The sequence below is a fragment of the Carettochelys insculpta genome, chromosome 4, assembly GCF_033958435.1.
Source record: "Carettochelys insculpta isolate YL-2023 chromosome 4, ASM3395843v1, whole genome shotgun sequence".
Lineage (NCBI taxonomy): Eukaryota > Metazoa > Chordata > Testudines > Carettochelyidae > Carettochelys > Carettochelys insculpta.
The window spans coordinates 18626739-18649209 of NC_134140.1; the positions used below are offsets into that span (position 1 = coordinate 18626739).

The 22471-nt window shown below is 47.2% G+C and overlaps 1 protein-coding gene across 2 annotated transcripts in view; it reads left to right on the forward strand.

Annotated features, from left to right (window-relative positions):
- The window catches only part of NAT8L (N-acetyltransferase 8 like), a 57926-nt gene extending 46186 nt beyond the window's left edge, over positions 1-11740 (forward strand). For both annotated transcript variants that reach the window (XM_074992336.1, XM_074992337.1), the window contains one exon: positions 1907-11740. In XM_074992336.1, coding sequence (XP_074848437.1) covers positions 1907-2274 — 368 coding nt within the window. In that variant the 3' untranslated portion in view covers positions 2275-11740. The remainder of the gene's footprint in view (positions 1-1906) is intronic.
- Positions 11741-22471: the final 10731 nt, after the last annotated feature.

Sequence of the window (22471 nt, forward strand, 5' to 3'; positions counted from 1 at the left end):
TGTCTTTAATTTAAGCAAAGTTGTTATTGGTGGAGACAGTTGCTTAGGGGCACAATGCTTATGGAAGGCTAAGACTATGTGGCATTGTTGCCAGGGGTCTTTTCTGCGTATGCTCATAGCAAGTGTCCAGAATCACTGTTCCAGTGCTTGAGCTTAGCACTTGTCTCTGCATTTCTGGCAATGTGTTGATGTACCGCCCGATAGCGTTCCTACTGTAAGAGCAGCACCCAAGTACTGTAGCTGTAGATATGCTTCCCTAGGAAAGCAATGAGGAGGTGAAGAAGGATATTCCCTAGTTAGAATTTCCTTTTGGATGACTTGCTGTTGCATGGCCTGTTTTGTCCAAGGAGATGCTACTGTTTTACTGTTCTTAGGGATTATTTCGCTCACCATTCACGTGAAGTCACCTATAGGGTAAGACCTGGCTTAGCCATGCACAAGTTAGAGCTGCAGTGAAAAATAACATTTCCAGGTGAAAATGCCGTAGAAAAGTTAAATGGGCAGCCTGTAAGAACTCAGCAGGAATTCAGTCATCCACTTAGGGCCAGCATCCCACTGTCTGGGACGAAAGCACTCCAGGACACTCGTACTTTTCGCTCAAAGGCAGCAATATCCCCAAGAATTCCTTAACGCTGCGCTGGGGCTCTGATTCCTTAGTGGCTCAGAGCGGAAGAGTGCTGCCTACAAAACCACCAACACAGCTCCCTACAGTTACTCTTTTTGTTGTTACTGTTGATCTCTTGTCCAAGTACTCTGTGCACCTGCTCGGCTTTAGCACGCATGGCCACTGACCTGTGCAGCCCCTTAGGCCCAGCGTTTTAAAAGGGGCCGGTGCTCCAAGACTCTACTGCAGCAGTCAGAGCCCTGGGCCCTTTAAATCGCCGCTGGAGCACCATGCAGCACTGTCTGGGTGCGGGAGGTATGGTGTGGTCCACGTGGCACTGAGGACTAACTACCCCATAGCCCTGTCCCTTCTAGGGGCCTGGAGCCAAGCCCCTCCCCTGCGCGCGTGCACGCGCACACACACACAGAGTCCAGGTCAGAGCGAAGTCTGTCACCAGCCCTGTTGACGCCACAGCCCAAGTCAGCTGACATAGGATGACTCAGTGACTGCTGTAGGCTGAAATTGCACATTATGGTGTATTTATTCTGTACACAAGCTAGTCATGTGTTCCGTGGATATGGCAAGCCCTTTGACGAAACTCGCTTACATCACACAAGGAATTTTGCAGTAAAACCTACAGTAAAGAAGCTCATTTTGCATCTGCTTTTGGCACAGTGTCCTCTAATTACAGCTGTTCCAAAATCTCAAAGATCTATACTGTGACAAGGAGAGTTAATAAATTCTCTTTGGTTGCTTTATTGGAATAATTGCAATGCCTTTATAACAGATAACCTTCTAACAGGGCATGGTGGAAGATGGGATGCTTTCATTCACCATTCCCATCTGATTTAGGTAAAGTAAACAATGAAATGTGACACATTTTAAGGCTTTCAACTGAGAATTTAATCTTGGAATAGGTTGAGGACAAATTCCCCAGGTCACCTTACATTGATGTACTGTCTAATGTCCATGATAATTTTGGTCTCACAGGAGAAGTCTTATATTTCAAATTGGAGGAGGGTTTTGTTTTTTTTTCCCCATATCTCACTTTTTGGCAATAACACATCACCCTTTGGGGACAGGTGTATAAAGGTATTTAAAGGACCTACAGGTGCAGATAGGTTCCCTGCCCAGTAGGATTTCCAGTAGCACTTAAGTAGGTTGGATACTCAGCTCCCCTAAGTTTCAGTGCCTTTATAATCTGGCTTCCATGTGGTATAAAGAGATGTACTAAGCACAATTAGGCTTGTGCAGAAGAGCAGTTGCATTCTTCAGCTTCAGATGCTGTTTTCTCTTCTGCAGGCTCCTGCTTCTGGGTTGCTGTGTTGGATGGAAACGTGGTGGGAATCGTGGCAGCAAGAGGCAACGAGGAAGACAACACCATGGAGTTGCGTCGCATGTCTGTAGACGCCAACTTCCGTGGTAAAGGGATTGCCAAGGCTCTGGGCCGCAAAGTGCTGGAGTTTGCCATGCTCAACAACTATTCCTCCATTGTACTGGGAACCACGGCTGTCAAGATGGCAGCCCACAAGCTGTATGAGTCCTTGGGGTTCAAACATGCGGGTGTCATCGAACACTACACCCTCCCAGGGATGACACATTCCATACTAGAGAGAATGTTTTTCCAGCTTCGCTACCACCGCTACTGCCTGCAGCTGCGCGAAGAATAAAAACAAAAGCAAAAACAAAAGTTTTTTTTCTCCCCTCCCCCACCAAAAATTCTCTTTTTTCATATTTTATTTCAGTTTTGTTTGTTTTGTCCCTCATTTCATTTTTCATTTGCTTTGTACAGCCTGGTTGTACAAAATAAGGACCCTTCCTTGCATGCTGTAGGGTGGTGGCGCAGAGGCTGGAAGTACTGCTCTCCTAATGCGAACAGTGTTAACAACCTCGCAGGTCAGAGTGGTGCTGCAGCCTGGCACCCCAATCTTCCCCAGATACCTACATAAAGCACAGAAACTTACAAACATAAGAGTACCACTGGTCTGGTGTACATAGTAATTTTTTCCAATGTAAGATAATATAGTGATGACATTCATAATACAGTAAGTGCAGAAATATTACTTGAATGCATTTCTCAGTATTTCATGCACCAGTAAGTAGAATATGCATTCATCTTACTCTAAATTACTGGTTAACAGTTTTCAAAGAAAATGTGAAAAACCGCTTGCTACAATGCATGAAGAGGAAGTGTGTGCACGCACTCAGACACACAGCACTGCCATCCAGGCACTGGTGTTGCACTTTTTTTGGATGTGCCTCATTCTGCCAAATATCTGAAAGAAACTTGGTGCATCCAGTAACCATGACTTTTCCTCCATTCTCATTTTCCTTCCTAAGCCAGCAAACAGACTTGAACCATTTGAACTCTGAGCCCCATTGTAAGATATTGTAAAGTGAGATCAAACCTAAATCTCTCCTGCGCTGTTCTATATCCATGCATAACCTGCAGTCCTGGGCCAGACTTCCGCATGTGCATTGGAGTTTCTCTTTGCTGCCTTCCAAGGGTTTGTTTGGGTTTGTTGGTTTTTTTTGTTTGTTTGTTTTGTTTTTTGTTTTTTAATTTTATGTTTGTTTTGGCTTTTGCTGAATGGTGTCATTGAAGCATAATGGAGGCTGCAGTTTCTATGGCAACACATTTGCACATTAATATGAGCACCAAATCCAAACACTTCAGACAAGCAACGTGTGAGAGATAATTGCATTTTGGGAGTGGGGGAGGAGGCATACATATTATCTTAACCAGCTGCTGTTTAATAATTATAGATGGCCTCACTGCAGCCTTCCATAAAAGATAACTAACTGCTTTAATGATGTCAGACTTGTGAACTGTACAATGCAAAAAGCAATGCAAAGCAGATTCGGCATGTGTCTGTACCTAATGTGTATGTACAGTGCCTGCCAACAAAAGAATAATAACCAAGACTACAGCTTCTTCTAGCCTGAAATACTAATTTTTGTAACTTATTTAAACAAATAACTTTGCATGAATTATGTCTTGGGGAAAAATCAATAGGTTTTAATTTTTAAAATGTGGTATCAGAAATATTAAGAACATTTCTGGTTGCACTTAATTTGGGGTGAGTGGTGGGATTCATCTATCTGATTAAATTTAAAGGGAAACCCCCTTTAACTCAGTACCTGAAAACAGTTACTATTCTGTGAAGATTTGTGTGAGGGGTGGGGGAAAAAAACATGATGAAATTGAGAAGGGACTGAACGTATATTACTAACACTTAGAACCTGTCGTAGGAACAACTAGGTAGGAGAGCTTCAGAGAGGAGAGGATCAAATGTATCCACGTCAAAATCAAATAGTGGAAACAAGAAGGACTCTAGAAGGAATGAAAGGAAGACCAAACAACTTACCTAGTAAGAAGTGGGCCAGAACATACATGTGAATGATGCTGTGATGTGGAAACCAAAATGCTATTTTTTCACGTCCAGCTCAGCGTAATTCCTGCTGAGAGTCATCAATGTAGAGGTAGTAATTGGGTCCAGAGTTCATTAGTTCCTAGCTGGGTGGTTGCCCATGATACTGGCTTATCAGACAGGAGACCCAAACTCAGTCATGTCCGTGCAGTTCCTGCTTAAAGGCCTGGAGCGTCTCCATGGGCATGCCTGTAAATAGGGGGCAGCCTGCATATGCTGAGCAAGTGGTGAAGGAGGAAAGCCACCTTCAGGGTAGGGCAATTAGGGTGTGAGATTAGTCTCCTGAGCCCAGTCCTTTCATTCATTGTCTGCTCTTGCTTCTAGCTGACAGGGAGGAAGAACAGATTCCAACCTCCAGACGCAATGCCAGATCAAGTAGTATGGGGAGGAGGGAAGCGGGGTGCAGGCCCATCCGAGTCAGAAGATGTTGTCCCATAACTTGGTGAGCAATTCACACACTCAGCCCTGCATTTCTGCCTGCCTCAATCTATACCATACCTAAAATGGCAGCATCCTAGGGTATATATTTCCCAGTAATAAAGAGCGACCGTAGATAATGGAAGGCACTATTTCAATACCAAGAGCTTAATTAACAGAATTTTTTTGTGGGCTACTATATATTTTTAAAAGTTTTTCTATGTTGTACATTTCTCCTGAAGTGGAAGGTAGGGGTTTTTGTATAGTGTACAGAAATTGACATAATATTTTCTTGCTGCTTTCAGTGATTCATTAACCTGAGAAAAAATACATTATAAAGTGTTAGCAAAAGTGAAAAGAAAAACAAGTTTGTGCCTTTTTTAATTTTTTTTTCTGTTGCTGTAGTGTCACTGCACTAAAACCTTTCCAGGCAATGAAAATAACTAGTCTCTTAGCCAAGGGACAAACACACAAATCTAATTGTTGTTTTTTTATTGGGGTGTCTAATTAAAAAGAATGTTCTTGATTTTGTTTGCTACCTGTGCCTTTGTAATATTCTTCATTGGTATCGATGTGATAAGCCAAAACTGACTCAGATATCCTAATCTCTCATAAAGACAGAAGCACAGTCAAGTCACAAACTTTCCTAAACAAAACAAAAAAGCTTATAATGTAACATTATTTTTGTGTGTGTGACCACGGCACCTTTGAGTTGCATAAGCGAGACATACTTTTAAAATATGCAACTTGGAAGGTGCTGTGGGATCGCTGTTCTTCTAAACAGTTGGGTAAGGCGCCAAAGTCATAATGACAGGAATCAAGACGCTGTCTTTGCGAGAGATGGCTTTTTTTGTTCCTGTGAATATTTATGTCTCTTAATGCCATTGTGAAGTCACCCCCACATTGTCACAAATGCATGTGGAATATTTAATTTGGTAGGAACATGAGCTCATCGCTGTCTGTCCTGTTCTCTAGATTTATCTACATGGAAAAAGTTGTTGCTGAATGTCTTGATTTTGTTTTGCCAAACCATGGTACTTGAGTGATTGGTAGAACTCCTTTCTGAAGCCCTGTCTTTGCTGGCACCACGGGGTACTCTCCAACTGATACAATAGCTCCACCTCTGGTGTAAAACGAAACTCGGGTATCTTTACTTCTAATGGCTAGACCTCCTCTGGGTACAGTTAGACCACTCAGGCTAAACGTGGCAGACCTGCCAGTGGCAGTCTTACTCGTTGAACCTGCATTTTTAGGGAAACCTTCCTCAAGAATGTTAATCTAGACCCAGCCTTGGAGCCAGATAATCCCCTCTATTACCTGTGGAACCTCTGTTGACTTCAGGCTACAGGCTACCAGGTCTGGTCCCTTCCCATCAGGGACCTAGTATGAGCCACGGACCCCACTCCTGCACCGCCTACCCAGGCAAGTCCCCCAGCCTGCATAGAGACAGCAAGATCGAAGATGGGTTTTTTGTTTTTATCTACCCATAATTTCAGATTTAGTATTTTTAAACAGCATCATAAGCTCTTTGCATCCACTTTCTCACTGGAAGTACCTCAGAGCACATGTGAGGTGACTCTGCTCACCATGAAGACCCCAACTTTGTATTTTAAAACATCACACAGCTTGTCCAGAACCTACTTGCTCCTGCAGGCTGGACAGACTTCTTGTGACAGTGGTCCTCCTTCGTTCTACTTCAGCATCTCGTCTTCTTTTTGAGTGATGGTCCCTATTGTGTTCTACTGTGACTTACACATGTACATCAAGCAGCTGTGGCTGGAGAGTTTAAAAGTAATGCCCATTGGTCCACACATGTGCCCTGGCTCACCGCAGGCCTCCCAACCCAGGAGATAAAGGGCAGGGCAAACCAAACACCACTCCAGTTCCTTCTCACCACCTCATGGTCTGGATCTGAACTCCTCTGTCTCTGTAGCTTCAGCTTTGGTCGTTTAATTGGATTTATTTGAGTAAATCATTTTAGGCTTTTGTACAGATATTCCCCCAAGATTCTTGCAGAGTTTCACTGGAAGCCATCAATCCACTTAGCTGTGTTCTTTGCTAGACTGCATGCTTCCTCGGGAATAGAGACTCCATACCCTGGGTGTCCAGCAAGCTTGGGCCTTCTACCAACACTGAACAAGACCAGTCAGGAAATCTTCAAGTCGCCATAATGGAAAGAATTGGGGACAAGTGTTCTGAACCTAGAGGGCTTCCAAATGGAACTCTGGCTATTCTGTTATCACCTATCGAACCTTCCCTCCCTGTCCCCTTTGATGGTAGTGAAGCAGCCATGTGGCAAACTGTCGACACCTCTGTGAGACAGTGTGCCCTGGCCCTGGACTCCTCTGCTGATACCTCCTTTGGAGCCTCTGTCCTTTGCTCAGCCCTAATGTCTGCCTCCTCGCACCCTCTTCCTGATAACGTGCTGCTTGTTAATCACCCCTAGTGGAATACAAGAGGAACTATGACTGGACAAAGGAGAGGAGGTTACTCACCTGTAAATGGAGTACGTGGTCCTTATCTGTATTCCTTTTCCTGCCCAGGTCCCCCTCTGCTTCAGATCTTCCCTGATCTGTGGCGAAGAACGAACTTGAGCGGTGTTGGTCTGTCCTGCCAACAGACAGTTCTCTCCGATTCGCCAGCTCCAAATGTGTAAGGGGCTATACAAAGAGGTTAAAGACACAGACCCTGTCCTGAGAAATGTTCAATTCTTGATTGCAACTGAAGGAACCTGTGAGAGGATCTTTCCAAGGGGTTAATTCTAACCCTGTGGAGAGTTAATTTATGTACTAAACAAGATACTGTATTAAAAATGAATGCCAATGGTGTTTAGACACCTGTTACCGTTCCCAATCTATCAACAGGTTCAGGGGGAGAAAAGGGGCTGCCATTGTAGTGTTTCCACACAAGCTCTGCCGACTGATGCACAGTGAAACAATCACAGAGCCTCCTTCCTTCCCTTGTCGTAAGGATTGGAGTTTATCACTTGAGTAAAATTAACAACAGGTAAAAATCACCTGGAATTCAGCAGGAGAACGTTTTTAAGACAGAGCAGAACATAGTATTTTGCAACAGGGATGCCCCTGCCCGCTTTTCCCAAGCATGCTCTCTCCCCGTGCCTCGCTGTCAGCATCACAGTTGCATCACAATTGCAGCTTTCTAGTTAATTTTAATGTTAGTGTCGGGATCCTTTTGGGGTGACTGGTTTGGTGGCAGAATGTAGGTGTGTGGCTTCCAGCCTGGATCCTGTTGTGACCTTGTCCTGCAGGAGATGCCGGGGGGGGGGGGGGGGGTCAGGGCCAGTGTCCTCTTGTAACCTTCTTTGCAAGGTTCGGGTCTAATGTTTGTCTAGTTCTCTGAAAAATGCAAATTGCTAAAGGGAAATGTAAACACTTTATTCACATGAATCTAACGTTAACCTCATTAATGCCTGAGCCCTCTGTGGGAGACAGCTGGGCAGCTCTCATGGACAGTAGGAGTTGTGTGCACATGCTAAACTGGGGGCAGAACCAGCTCCTTGCCTGCTCTGAGCAGTGCCCCTTCTGAACCATGTTCCCACTGACCTCCAACAGTGACCAACAGGAATCTAGGGCTCTGACTGCTCAGCATTATTCAGTGATGGTAAGCGGTCAAAGCAGTATGGAACATGGGTTCTGAGCTTCACCAGCTTCATTCATCATGTAATTCCCCCCATCCCCCGAGCCACCGCCCATTGAAATAGTCAGCACCTCCGGGAGGTTTAGAAAAGGCCATTTTAACATCTGCTGTGACCTGTGCTTCACAGTACTTCTTGCCATGGGACCGTTCAGAACACTGCCCTGAGAGGGACGGCACAGGACTTTCCACTAGGTTGTCACCGCTACAGGGTATGCACAGTGTTATTTTTCAGTACCTCTTCCATGCTTCCCAGATTCCCCTGTCCATGATCATGTTGCAGGCTCTGTTTGCACGCAGGCCTGTGGGCGCCACATACCATTTCTGTGCAGTCCTACGTGCGTCTATTTCTCCTTCATGAGTTCATGGAACAAACATATCGGGTGTCACTTGAGGGAATGGAACTTAATTTCGACAATGAGGTTTGTGATAATGATTTATGGAACTGCCTCAATTGATTTTAAAAATGGCTAATTAGCGGATCTCTGCATCAATTCATTGCTTAGCCTGTATGATCTTTAAAATGTGTATTTGTGTCACAGCCTAGCATTTACTGTAGCTAAATCTTCTGAAGGGTTGAACGTTTTTTGATTGGTTGATTCTGCAGTTTCAGGGTGAAGCTTGGGTTTTAAAAGTGCTTATTTGAACTGAAAACAAGAGTTTAACTAAAATGTAAAATACTGCCACAATGTCCTGTGCCTATGTGATCTTGAAATGCAGTAGCAATGAGTTATTTATTTGAATAGTCACTAAAACTCCATGTGGATGTGAAGAGAGTTAGGTGGCAGGAAGCCGTATCCGGCATTTGGGTTGCAACAAAAGTCTTATTTGAATCTAAACACAGAGTAAAAATGTAAAAATGATCAATGTAAAAAATTAGTGCAATTTTCTTTAAAGGCTCAAGTGACACGAGACACATATTAGCATCCCAAGGCCCAGGCCTGCAGCCCTTACCTCAGTGACTGCAGGTCACTGGAAGCCAGGAAACCTGGGTTGTTCTCACCTCTACAAATGACCTGTTGGCTGAGTTCACCTTGGCCCTCTGAATCATTTTCCTCATCTGTAAAATGAGGCCAATGATATATTCTTTCCTTTGCAAAGCTCCTTCAGATGCCAGTGTTACTATTACTCACATGTGCAAGAGATGCAGGATTAAGCCTTGGCTGGTGGTTGTTCTAAAGTGCACACTTCTAGGGTGGAAACCATGCACAGAGAAGCCCTTTAAGTCCCTGATGTCAGTTGGACTAGAGGGTGCTCAGCATCTTGCAAGGTCAGAACTTTGTGCTCCCCCTGCAGTGGATGGCAGAATTCCCATGGATTTCACTGAGCAGAATGAGGCTGTCGGATAATAAAATCTTAACAGTGAAAGTCAGTTGCTTCAGTGTTTGCAGAAGGCTGTAACCGTCCTTCCTATTAGTGCTGAATCACATCCATTCATGATCTGCCTTTTAATTTTCCAGCATTTATGGCTGAGAGGCAGAGAACTGACATCATTAATTAACCCGTGCTGCAAGGTGTTCCAAATTACTAGACATACGAGGACCAGAATCAGCTCCCGTTACCTTTGAATTCACAATCTAATTTCAAATTCGCTCAGTGCCTGCATTTCATTAGAGCCTTGTTTGATGCAATTGGTATGCACCAAGTCTAAGAAAGGATTTTAAATTCCAAACCATCTGGAGTCTGGGGGTTGCAGATACACTATGCCACATAAAGAAAAATTAATGGATGTGAAATTTTATTAAATCCAGTTTGAAAACAGAAAAGCATCCATTTTCTTCTCAAACCATACTCATTCCAAAGCTTACTCAAGAAATCTACTACCCTTGGGTTTCTAACCATAGGAATGTTGTATTTTCCTTCTCTGCCATTAAAAGACTTATCTGAATTATCTTTCTAAGCATCTTTGGCTGAAATTATGCAATGCAAACAACTGACTATTTTTGTTAAAATATAATTTAAAATAAGCTAGAAGTCAACATTTGGAGTTTGCAAAGTACTGGTCAGGGCTTTCTTTGTTTTACAACATGGATAGTGTTTTGAAGAAGAAAATTTTTCTATTAAAATTTGAATAGTAAAAGATGGAAGGTAATGAAACTAACATTGTGACAATACATAATGCAGTTGTAAATTTCTTTATAAGTAACATGTTTGAATATAAAATCATCAACTGCTGTATAAGCATCATTAATATAGTCTTTTCTGTTTCCTTTATCCAAAGCTAAGTTTAGACATTTGCCTTGTATGTACAATTTTTTTTTATAACTTGAGTTTAACAAAAGCATCTGTTGCTTTTTGTTTTTTCTTATGACTGTGCAGAGCTATTACCTTTAAGCATTTTGTGTGTTCACATCACTAAGATGAAAACCTGGAAACTAATGCAGTTAAGGTAAAATCACTTTTTTGTAGTGTTACACAAATTGTGTAATATGCATTTGCAAAAATATCTATTCAGTGTCAACTGAAAAAATTGGGGCTATTAGCAGAAATGTTAGTGTCCAAGCAAGTGTTCTCTTAGGAAAAATAGAATTGGTTATAAGGTTTAATGCACTCCTCAAAGAAAACTCACATTCTCCTCAATAGTCTCCTTTTTTGCATCTCTTCATATCTCTACAAAACCAATGTGATATAAGTCTTGTGTTTTCTATGTTCAGCATAGTATGTACTGTACTTTGTAACAGGAAGTGTCTGCAAGTCCTTAAATGAGTATTCTCCTATGAACATACTTTAAAACAGCAATAATTACCACTGTAAAGAAAATGAGTGTGTTTGCAAAGGGAGAGGAGGGAGAAGTAGTTAATCAAGACATAAGAATGAACACACTGGCAATCAAGTGCTGCTATTGTAACTGGGGAGCAGAGTTAAGTACTAGAAAGGGCCATTTTGGTCTTTGAGACTTGAGGTCAGATTGGAAATGAACTTGTGGATACATGATCATGCAGGGTGAAGACAATCGAAACACCCCAAGTCTTTATACAATTCAGTATTCTCTTGGTAGAATCTTAAACGTAAGCTAGTATTCCAACCTCCCAAGCTGGAGAGGGATCTCCTAGCTGAGAGCAGTGTCAGATAGCACAGAGAAGCACAAGTGTCTGTTTCTGCAGTCTCCTGATCCAGGGTTATGCTACAACTCTGACTCTGCAATAGCAGAAGATAGAATAAGGGAATATACTTCTGTGCAGCACACAAAAAGCATAATCCATGCTATTGGTTAATGGCCACATACTGTCCACAGGTGTCAATACAAACCAATTACTACAGCTTTTGTCAAGTGTTACATATATGCAAATTACTCCTTAGTACATCTTTGGAAATTGGAGTCCCAACCTATAAACTGCTGCTCACTGTAGTGGTCTCTATTCAGTCTTCTCTTCATAAAGTGCAGAAACACTATATTCAAGCAGCTCTGAAATGAAGGCAATGGTCCTTTTTAAGAAGAACCAAGTGAGGTATTGTAAATGAATGACTTGTAGGTACTTAAGTTCTGTTTCTGATGGCCGTTGTAACTGTGAAAATTAACCAGACCTGCTGTGATAAATTTGGGTAAATTAAGGTTTATTTGGTTAATTTTTTATAAGTGAAAATGAAAAGATGAAAGAGAATTGTAATATGAAAGCAACTGCTGTAAATAATGTATGAATGAATAAAAATCTAAAAACTTACATCAGTTTTTTCCTAAACTGCATTGCAGTGAAATTAGTGACTCTGTTCTTACATACAAGGTTTCAGAAAATGCCTATGGTTTTTGTCAGTGGTGAAAATGCTGCAGTAAACATATCAGTTCTCTTCCCACTGGCAAATAGGAAATATATGTCATGCGTGTGGCTGTTTTATCATACCCAGGCACACAGGGGTCAATAACTAATCCCATCATCATAAACCAGCATTCAAGTAGCACTTTAAAGACTAACAAATAATATATTAGGTGATGAGCTTTTGTGGGACACACCCTCTTCTTCAGATCTATAGCACAGACGTCAAAAAAGAAGAAAAAGAAAAACTGACAAAGCAGATACATGGAACTGAAGCGGGAGTGGTGGGGGCAAAGGCGGAGGGATACGGGTGTCTTGCCTGAGATTATTACGAATACCAAAGGAAGGGAAAGATCTTTGTAATGTGAAAAGTAATTGCTCTCTTTATTGAGACCAAGTGATCATGTATTGAATTTTAGCATAAACTCCAGTTCACACATCTCCCTTTGTAATCTGCTGTTAAAGTCTCTGTTGTAGGATGCACATTCTCAGGTCTTTAACAGAATGGCCCACTCCACTGACATGCTCACGGGCACGTTTGTGTGTATTAAGATTCCTAATGTGTGCTCTGTGCCCATTCATTCTTTGGCAGCATTTGCCCAGTTTGTAGTTGAGGGGCATTGCTGGCACATGATGGCATATATAACATTGATCGAGGCACAGGCGAATGAGCCCCGATCTTGTAATTAATGTGGTTAAGTCCAGTGATGGTATCTCCAGAATAAACATGTGGAGAAAGTTGGCAGTGGGGTTTGTTGCAAGGAAAAGCTCCAGGGCTGGTATTACTGTGGTAGGGTCTGTGGTTGCTAGTGAAAATTTTCATTTCATTTCACACCACAGTAATACTAATTCTGAAACTTTTACTTGCAACAAACTCAGTTGCCAACTTTGTAACTTGTAAGTCCCCACTGAAATCCTCACCCCTTGCCCTGATGCTGCCTCCCATAGTCCCCCACTGAAATCTCCCATCATGTTTATTTTTCCCAAACTATGACTTGACCTCCCATCTAACCACTGGGCCCAGCTGCCCCACTCCACCACAGAGATGTCCAGGCGACATGGTTCCTGTTTGTTTCTGAGTTGCTGCCTGTGGGCCACCCCTTCCTTCACTGCTTTGCAGTCCTGGCCTAGCTAGGTCTCCCATTCCCCACAGCAAGGCCAAAGGAAGATAAGAGCTGCAGCCTAATGGTTCAGATACGCCTCCCCAAACAAATGCTAAAATTTGATGGAAATCACTTCTCTGGAAATCCAGCTCTAATTGAAAAGTGAAATAAACAGAATCTATGGTAAAGTTCTTCCAGTTTTTAATTTACCATGCATCAGTTAGTAAAGTAACACAGGGTATATTTTTTAAATTATCGATCAGTTTCCAATAGCTTTTATTCCTGAAGAATTATGTTGTAAAAATAATTCTTTCCCTTCTAAACCATTAACATCTACGTAAAGTGGAGCAACTGAATTCCCTACCCTGCCCCATTTCTCCCATCACCTCACCTTTTTCTACCTCCTCTCCGGGGTAGGAGGTGGTGGTTCTGCCCTTTGAGGGAAGGCACTGGTAGAAAGCATGGAGCAGGGGTTAGTCTCCCCAGAGTGGGGAGGGGGGCCACCGGCCACAACTGCATGAACAATTTAAAGCCCCCGACCCTTTTAAATTGTCTGGGGTCCTGGGCACTTGCTCACTTTGCCCCCCCATCAGTCAGTGGGCCAGGCTGAGCCCCCCTCTCCCCCCCCAAATCATGCTCCTGTGCCCCAGCCTGGAGCCGCCTCCTGCTGCACCACAAGCCACCTATCCCAGGCTCTACCTCAGAGCATGTACGCTCCTGGCTGGAGCACCGTCACCCCCATCTCACAGACCAGCCTTCTGGCCCAGCCTGGCCCCATCCCATATTCTGAACCCATTAATTTTGTGCTCACCCCAAATCTAGAGCGGCCCACAAAACCTAATAGCCCTGGGCTCAAGAAGAGTTAATCCAGCCCTCCTGTATGAGTCACATTCCGTGTTGCCCCAAGTCCTTCATGGGACTCCACCAAATCCAGGATCCCCCATCTAACCCCTGGCCTGGGTCAAGCTGCCCTTTACTCCAGAGACTTGCCTGTTTGCACTGCCTGTGGGCTAGCAAGCCAAGTGCAGCTCCCCTACAGCTGTTGCAACTTCCCATCCCCCTGCTACCAAGAGGCTGCCCCGTTCCTTGCCATAGAGCCCTGCCCTGCCTACCCCCAAGCCCATTACTTGCCAGCAGTGTTTGTGCGGGGGGGGATGACTGAGACACAGCCTCCTCCTCTGTCTGTCTCAGGCAGGGTGAGCAGAGGGTGCACAGCAGCCTGGTTCTGGCTTCTGACAACCGTGCCCCCTCCCATCTCCCACTGGCCCAGGGGCTGCTGGCAATAGCATGTTTAACCAATTTGTTTAAAGAGCCCACCCACCTCCTCTAGCCAGCTCTTTAGACAGCCAGCCCCTTCTGCTGAATGTGCTCGCTTTAAAAGTCAGATTCCTGCTTTGCACCATATGGGACAATTAGCCTGCTTTTTACAAAAGGGTTGGGCCACTCTCCAGGGAGCTAAACAAGGGACAGTCCCGGTGAAACCGCGGCAGATGGTCACCCTCCCTCCAGAGGCTTTGCTGTGTGGCCGCAGGGAGAATCTGCTCGCCGATTGGATGAGGCGTTTAGCCTGATGGATGCAGAGCCACGTTTGTGTAGCTGCACATGGCTGTATGGCCGGACACAGGCAGTGGCTGGAGCCATGTAGCAAACTGTGCATGGGATATAAAAAGCTGGCCCTGGGGCTGTGTCTGTATTCTAAGGGTGTACAATTGCTTGGGGGGGGTGATCATGCTGCTGTGTCCGGGGGCTCAGTAGTGTCATTAAGTGCTTCCAGGAGTGCATTATTCTAGGTGGGCAACCATAGCCTTTGCCTGCACAGCAAGAATGTGGTGGTGGGTTTTTTTTGTTTTGTTTTGTTTTTTTGTACAGTTACAAAATAAACCAAAAGATGCCTAACAGGCCTTTGACTTAGCTGTGGAGGAGGGGAGTCAAGCTTTTTCAGTTTCTGGAGCTGTATTGTTCCTCTGGGACAGGCTGTAAAAAAGGCTTTGAAAAATTAAATGTGGTGGTTAATGTGTAACTGGGGCGGGGGGGGGAGAGGGGGGTGTGGCAGGGTGCTAAGCCTTTGTATGCAAAAAATCCATTCGCTCAAGTGTGGGGCTGGAGAGGTTGCTTCAGACCAGGATTAGAACCACCCAAGCCATTTAGCTAACCTTGAGCACAATGGCATGTTCTGACCCACATGTCCACATTTGTATAGTGCGCTAAACCAGACATTTATCATTGTGATGAAAATTACACCTCAGAAAGCTGTTCCTGGGCTTGTGGCAGACTCAGATGAAAGCTGTAGTTGGTGACAAGGGAAAGGTTGTCATGTGGTGGGATTCTGCCCAAACTATAAAATGTACATTTAGGGCTGGGGGGCGGGGAGAGTAAATGCTCACCTTGCCTGAGCGGCTGTAATTTTGTGGTGTGGGAAAGGATGCCATTTTCATCAGCCTTTGCACAATGTGATTATGGACGATTCAGGCAGGGTCAAAGAAGGAGATAGTGCATAGGCGATTAAACAGAAAACTGTAAAGGCTTCACAGACTTCTTGCCCCAGCTCCTGCTGCCTTATTACTAGCCCAGGTGGAAGGGGTTTAAAAATCACAACATTGCACCTCTACAGTTTGTGCCACATGGTCAGTATTGCAGGGCAAGTCAATGGTGAGTGGGGCAGCCAGGCAGGGTAGAAAAAGCGGGGGGGGGGGGGGGGGGGGGGGGGGGGGCGGAAAAAGGGTGTGTTTGGAAATATGCCTGCTCTCTGTAAATGCTAAAATGCCTAGTTACAGTTCCAAGTACTGTAGCCACTGACCAGCCTCCTGCTACTATGTGATCCAGATGTTTAATGTAGTCTCAAACCCTGTTTTTTGCTACATAAGCTCTGTTAGCCCCATTTGACAGGTGGGATAAATAGGCCCAGAGCCTTGGTGTTATTTAGGCATCTACTGCCCATTGACACTGATACTTGCCCACCATTACTCAGAAAGGCCAGGGAAGACCAGGGCCTTGAACCTGAATCTCATCAAACTTACTTGATGGCCTTAAGACCTGGCCCAGCCTTTTTTGCTCACATAAATGGCTCCTGTGTCAGTATCAAGTATAGAGCCACCATATCTCCCTGTCCCAAATATGGGACAGGGAGATATTGGGGTAGAGGCAGCGCCTCCCAGCTCCGTCAATCCCTGGGGCTGCAGGAACGAGGCAGCAGCTGCCTGCGCTCCCCAGGAGCCCCAGGAAAGCAGCAGCCACCTGCCCTCCCCACCCAGAGCACTGGGAAAGCAGCAGCCACCAGCCCTGCCCTGGACCTCCGGGGAAACTGCAGCTGCCCATGCTCTGCCTGCCTCCCCAAGGCTTGGCAAAGTGCCTATGCGGCTGCTGGCAAAGAAGGTCAGAGGGGGCCCAAATATGGGACAATTCATCCCTTTTAAAAAAAAAAAAAACGGATCCCTTTTTGGCATCCCAAATATGGGGCCGTCCCGTCCAATGTTGGACAGATGGTCACCCTAGTCAAGTGGCATCCTTGGCGTGATGCAACTTCATTACATGCTCAGCAAGGGCAGACAAATGTTTCTGTTCAATAAACTTCACAATAATACTCCACAGACCGACACAGTGACAGCTACACAGCCTGGTGCACAGCAGGCCCCCACAGGGGTGCACAGCACATGCTACTGGCAATGAACACTGAAATGACAACCAAAGCACACGCACTGGCTAAATGGTAATGAAATCATTGAGCTGATCAGCACTAAGCAGCAGGTTTGCCACTTGCTGCATTAATTTGTTTACAATGCCAATATTTAGGAAAACCACATCACATGGCCCGAACACAGGGTGGTGGGAACCCGCTCGGCTAAAGTAAATGTAACTGAAATGCAACCCTGGCACCAGCCAGCTGCCTTTTCTGCAACTGCAGCACTAGTACTGATGAGTTTCCTCATTAAAAGGCGAGATTGCATTTGGCTTGTTCCTGGCCACGGCGGGCAGCCACATCCTTTACACCTAACACACGTGCCATGTACTGGGGCCGGGTGGGAGCTTGTTGGGCTGTATCTGCCAAAACCTGTGGCACCTTATAGACTAACAGATTGTTTTGGAGCATAAGCTTTGGTGGGCAAAGACCTGCTTTGTCAGCGACATGTCAAGTGCCACCATGACTTGAGGGGGTGGGGCGAGGTCTCACACAGAGGGGCACAAGCAGCATGCACTAAGGGACCCAGATAGGAAACCCCAACTTTACCCAAAGGGTCGGGCCATGGAAGCCTTGGCCAAGTGGGCCATTGCTGAGTCTAGCAGCAGGTGCTCACTGGCTGTTTGCAGTACTGCTTCGAGCATAGAGCTATGCAGCAATGGGTCCTTACAGGCCTTCTGAGCTAGGCATAGTGCCCAGTGCCCAGCCACTTTTAGTAGCTAATTAGCCCTTGTGCCCGACTGCTTTTGTTAACTTCTGGAGCCCGTCCCTTTGGTAGCCAGCAGAAGCTGCGGTAAAGGGGGATTTGTCCTTTGGCCCAGACTTTAGGCAGTGTCCTCATGCTGCAACGTACACCCTCAGTCCCACACCAAAAAAAATGACCCACTGTTCTTCACTTAAGCTGCAGGCCCACCCTTTGGGAGCAAAGCCCCTTGACTGACACGCTTGCTGGGTTTTATAACCGACAGGCAGTTTTGCAGATATATGCAGGTGCAAGCAGGGGCTCTGGGATAAATGGGTCATACTGAACTGGTACAGGTGGGATAATGAGCCATGAGTGAGACTGCCCAGTCACACAGCCAATGTTCAACCGCTCACTCTGGTGACCAGCTTGGCCAGCTACTGACAGATTATCACAGGGATCCCTCCGGGGACCCTACAAGAGCCCTGGCACTTTAGCCTTACCCAGCTCCAGCTATTCCTGCCCTCCTCCCAGGCTGCCGTTCTTTCCCCGAGGGCCTGCCCCTCCCGCCCCCAGGTTGGCAGACAAGCTGGTCTAGGCTATATCCCCCCATCCTGCCATGAGACAGACCCTTCTGCTGTCCCTCTCCTAACTCACCCTATAGGCCACCCCCAACTGGCGCAACTCTCCTGTCCTTTGCAACCACAGTGCCCCAGCCCAAAACACAGGGCAGGCCTGAGCCTGACGGCTCAACTTGTCCAGCCCTAGGGTTGCCAGCTTTTTGGAGACCTTCTGCAGGCCAGGCAACCCCACCCATGGGCGCCCCAGCCAGGGCTGCCTGTCCCACATAAGCATTCTGAAAACCAGGGCTGGGGGCACAGAGCCCTGGCCAGCAGCACCAGCCACAGGCATTCAGCTGGGGGTTGGAGGGTGGCGGGGGGGAGCTCACAGCCCCACAGCTGGAAGCCAGCTGGGGCTCAGACCCCTGTCAGCAGCGCCAGCCGCAGGCCCCCCACCACGGAGCCCCAGGATTCAATTGTCAGCCCTGCAGGACATTTGTGTGCGAGTGTGGGACACAGGACTGCTGTGTGTAAGCTGGGGGCAGCTGGCACCTCCTACCCTGCGCTTTGTGACAAAACGGGGCAGTTACACAATGTGGTCATAGCAGCTGGTGAGCCACTGGCACGTGCCAATGGGACAGAAATGCAGTTTTGCCCCTGCCTGGCCCTAGCGTCGGCAGCGGGCGTTGCGCTCATGGTGGGGCTTGGCGCTGCGACTGGGGCCTGGGCATGGCGCTGTGGTCAGGACCAAGGCAGGTGTCACAGCTGGGGTGCAGCGAGGGGCAGAGTGGAACCGCTTGTCACTCCCGCCACACTTGGTCAACCCAACCCCCCGCAATGGAGCGTGACCTGGTGCCCCACCACAAGGCCCCTCCCAATTTTCTTCCAAGGCCCCCACTCCAGGGGCTTACTGTAATAGGCCTTGGTATGAGCCGCTGAGACAGCTGTAGGTATCCCAGACGGCCGGGGGGGGTGGGGCAAGGAAAGACCAGCCCACCAACCTCTGCAGCCCAAGCTCCCCTACCTGAGTAGCGAGCAGGTCCAGGGCTCCTCACAATGGCCCAGGCCGTCTGGACAGCCACAGCCTCTGGCCTGGCCAGGGAGCAGGGACTGGGGAAGGGGTAAAAGAGGACTGGGAGCCCCATGGCAGCTCACACCTTTGCGGGGGCGGGAGGGGGGGGTGTCAGGGAGGCAAGTGCTTTTGTGCCCTGTTGTCCCCATCTCTGTGCAGTAGTGGCTCCATGGCACTGGACTCACACTCAGGGAGAGCCCTGGGCCCATGCTGGGCGTGCGCAGCAGCTGGCGGCTCTGAGCCGAGCGCACAGCGGCACCAAGCAGGAGGCAGCATGATATGGTCAACCCCCCCCCCCAACCTACTATTCTCCCCCACCCTGGCTCATACCATTTGGCATAGCTGGGGGTGGGGGGCTCAGCAGGCTGGGGGCGGGGTTTCTGGGTGCCGTGTGGACAGCTGGGCTTACCAATGCGCAGCTTCCACAGCACCCCCCATCCCTGGGCCTGCTGGGGCTGGTGCAGCCCTGGCAGGAGCCTGCTGAGGACACTGTCCCTCGCAGCGTGTGCCCACCCCAGCCCACCATTATTTGACTGGGGGGGGGTAGGCGGGGGCCACAGACCAGCCGGGGGCAGAGGCAGAGGTGGCGCCAGCACCCAGTGGCCAGGTTCTGCTCACCTACAACTAGCATCCTGGGGAGACACAGTGCCTCTGCCCCCACCCCGGCACCGCTGGGCGGGGGACACCCATTGCCTCCTGTCCCAGCCCCCATCAGCACCCCTGGGGCAGACTGGACCACCACACTCCACGCGCCCACCAGCACCTCAGGGAAGCCTTGTACACCCCCCCCCACCACACCCATCTGAGCTCCCTGGCCCACCTGTGTGTCAGGCCCGGTGAGGATCCGCACGGGGGCCAGCTGCAGCCCCGCACGTACCAGGCTTGCCGGTTTTCTGCCTGCAGAAAACAAAACACCTGTGTCCTGCCGCTGTCCCATTCGCTGAGCTCCCCCCCAGCCCTGTGGTGCACCTGCAGCCCCACCACGCATGCTCCGCAATCCCCCCACTCAGCTTCACCCAGCTGGGGCAGGAGGTTGGGATGTGGCCTCTGCCTGGGGCATGTGGGTGCTGGGATGGGGCCAGGGTGGGGGTCCTTGTGCAGAAGGGAGCTCTGGGCTGAAGCTAAGGGGTTTGGTGTGCAGGGAGGGGGCTCTGGACAGGCCTTTGGGTGGGTGGGAGTGCAGGGCAGGACTTTCAGTCACTGGAAGATGTTCAATGTGCAGGCACAGGGCAGAGGCCCCCCTCCAGTGGCTCCCAGAAGCAGGGGCACATCCCTACAACCCCTATGCCAAGTCATGGCCCGACAGCTCCATGCAGCGGCCTTGCTTGCAAATGCTGCCCCTGCAGCTCCCATTGGCCATCATTCTTAGCCAATGGGTGCTGCAGAGCCAGCACTCTGGGCAGGGGAACTCTCTGATCACAAGAGACATGTCACTGGTGCCCGGTGGCCAGCAGGGAGATGCGCGCCACTCGCCAGTTTGCTCACAGCCAGTCAGCAGCGCGGCCCAGTGCCGCCAGCCTCGCTTTTCAATCAGGTGCGCTGGTTGAAAAGTTGGCACCTGACAACTCAAGCTCAACTCAGAGACCAATAGGGGCAAATTAACAAGAGCAGAGGGACTGCAGAGATGGGGGCTGGCTGCAGATTCTGGGGCTGTGGGGAAGAGCGCTGTTCTGGTAGGCAGAGGGGTGGATCAGGTTGAGAGGGGTCAGTTCAGAGCAGGATCTGATCCAGTTCAGGGTGGATGGGAAACTGGCCCAGTTTGGGGATTTCAGTCTATGGAGGCCTGGGGGTCTGGTCCAGACTCATTCAGTCTTGGCTGGGGAGGGGTGTGAATCCAGTCTGATTTGGCGGTTGGGCCAAGTCATTCGCAGGCATAGCTAGTCCTGAGCCTATCCTCTCTGTGACTAATGCTGCTGTAAATTGACAGTAGTAACATTTTTCATGTTTTCTATTTTTAAAACCTTTTAGGTTTTGTTTTTAATCTGCCCCCACATTCCCACAAAAATGTAATTCAAGCCCTACTCATTGCTATGAGAAATTGAGAACAGAGAGGGTGACCCTTCCCTTTCTTGAGAGCAGCATTTGGCGGGTGTTTCAGCTGCTCAGGCTTCTGGTAGCTGTTGTTACCCAGTGTGTTTTATTTTGTTTTTTTTCTGTTAGGTTCAGTTGTGTGCATTCTTTTTGCCCTGGGACTACCATGGCAGGTACTCTAGTGACAGCCACCTTCATCTACAGCTTCCATTTGTAATTAGGAGACCTCAAACCTATGCAGCTGTGTGCTGTCAGCGTAGTCCTACATCTATCGCTTGTCTTTTACCGTTCTTGCCCATGAGGGTGCACAAATGTATTTGGAGTCCTCCTGGCCCCCAAAATGTTAATTGGGCCATGGTAACAAGGACCCTTTGGACTTTTCCAGAGAAGTAAGTACTGGGCAAGCACTGCTCCCATTGAAATCACTGGTTAAACTCCCACTGACTTTCAGGAGCAAGTGTAGGCCAATACAAAGAACTGAAGAGGTCAGTCGTAGTTAAAGATTCATTTTTAAACTGCTTGATTTAGGTCATTTTTTTCAGGCAACTGTTGGATTTTGTTTAAACCCACCCAACCATTTTAAAAGAATCCACAACAAACTCCTTGCTAAATTACAAAAGTGTTTTGGCAGGTGAAGGTTTTTTGAAGCTAAGAGGATTTATGATAATTTATAAAGTTCCAAAGTGCTTGTAGAAGTAATCTTCTGACATAACTTTTCTTGCAGTGGGAAAATCATTCTGTTGATGATTTAGTGGTTGTTTCTGGATTCTCATTAGAAACAGCATGAATTTGTGGGCAGCTGCAGGTTTCTGCAGCATTTGCTTTATTTTGCAATATCTAAACTTTTCATTAAAAAAAAAAACAAACAAAAACATCCCCCTCACACAAACCAAACAAATAGAAAAAACTCCTGTCACTCCTTTGGGCCCAAAATAAAACTTTTCTCTATCCATCACTAGATTGCGACCTGATTTGGCCTGTAGCTAGGCAAACACAAAGAACATATCAACGCAAGTATGAAACTATTCCTTTTATCTCTCTGTAAATTAACCAGTATGCATTATCTAACCCTTGAAGGTAAGAACAATGAACAAGGTAGCATTCTTACCATGATTAGCTTTCTGTTCAAACCAAGCATTCTTAAATGTAGAAACTGTAAGGCCCATTATAAGCATTTCATGATTCTTAGCAGCATTTGTAGGCTTCAATGCTGTGTAACAGCACATAAATACCTATGCACATCCACCTACCATACCTCACTATTGATTCTTCACGTGGTGTCCCAGTGGTCCTCCGTTGTCCGTGTGCTCGCGTCCCTGCACTGCTGCTCAACGAACTTTGGTAGTAGTGCCCCTGAGGTCCACACTTGTGCTACCCCCTGTCCTGCCCCTTGTGGGCTAATCCCCTCATAGCTCCCGCTCAGCAGACCCCCGGCTAAAAATGGAGCTGTGCAGTCCATTTGCAATCATTAACTTTAAAGAACAAGGCT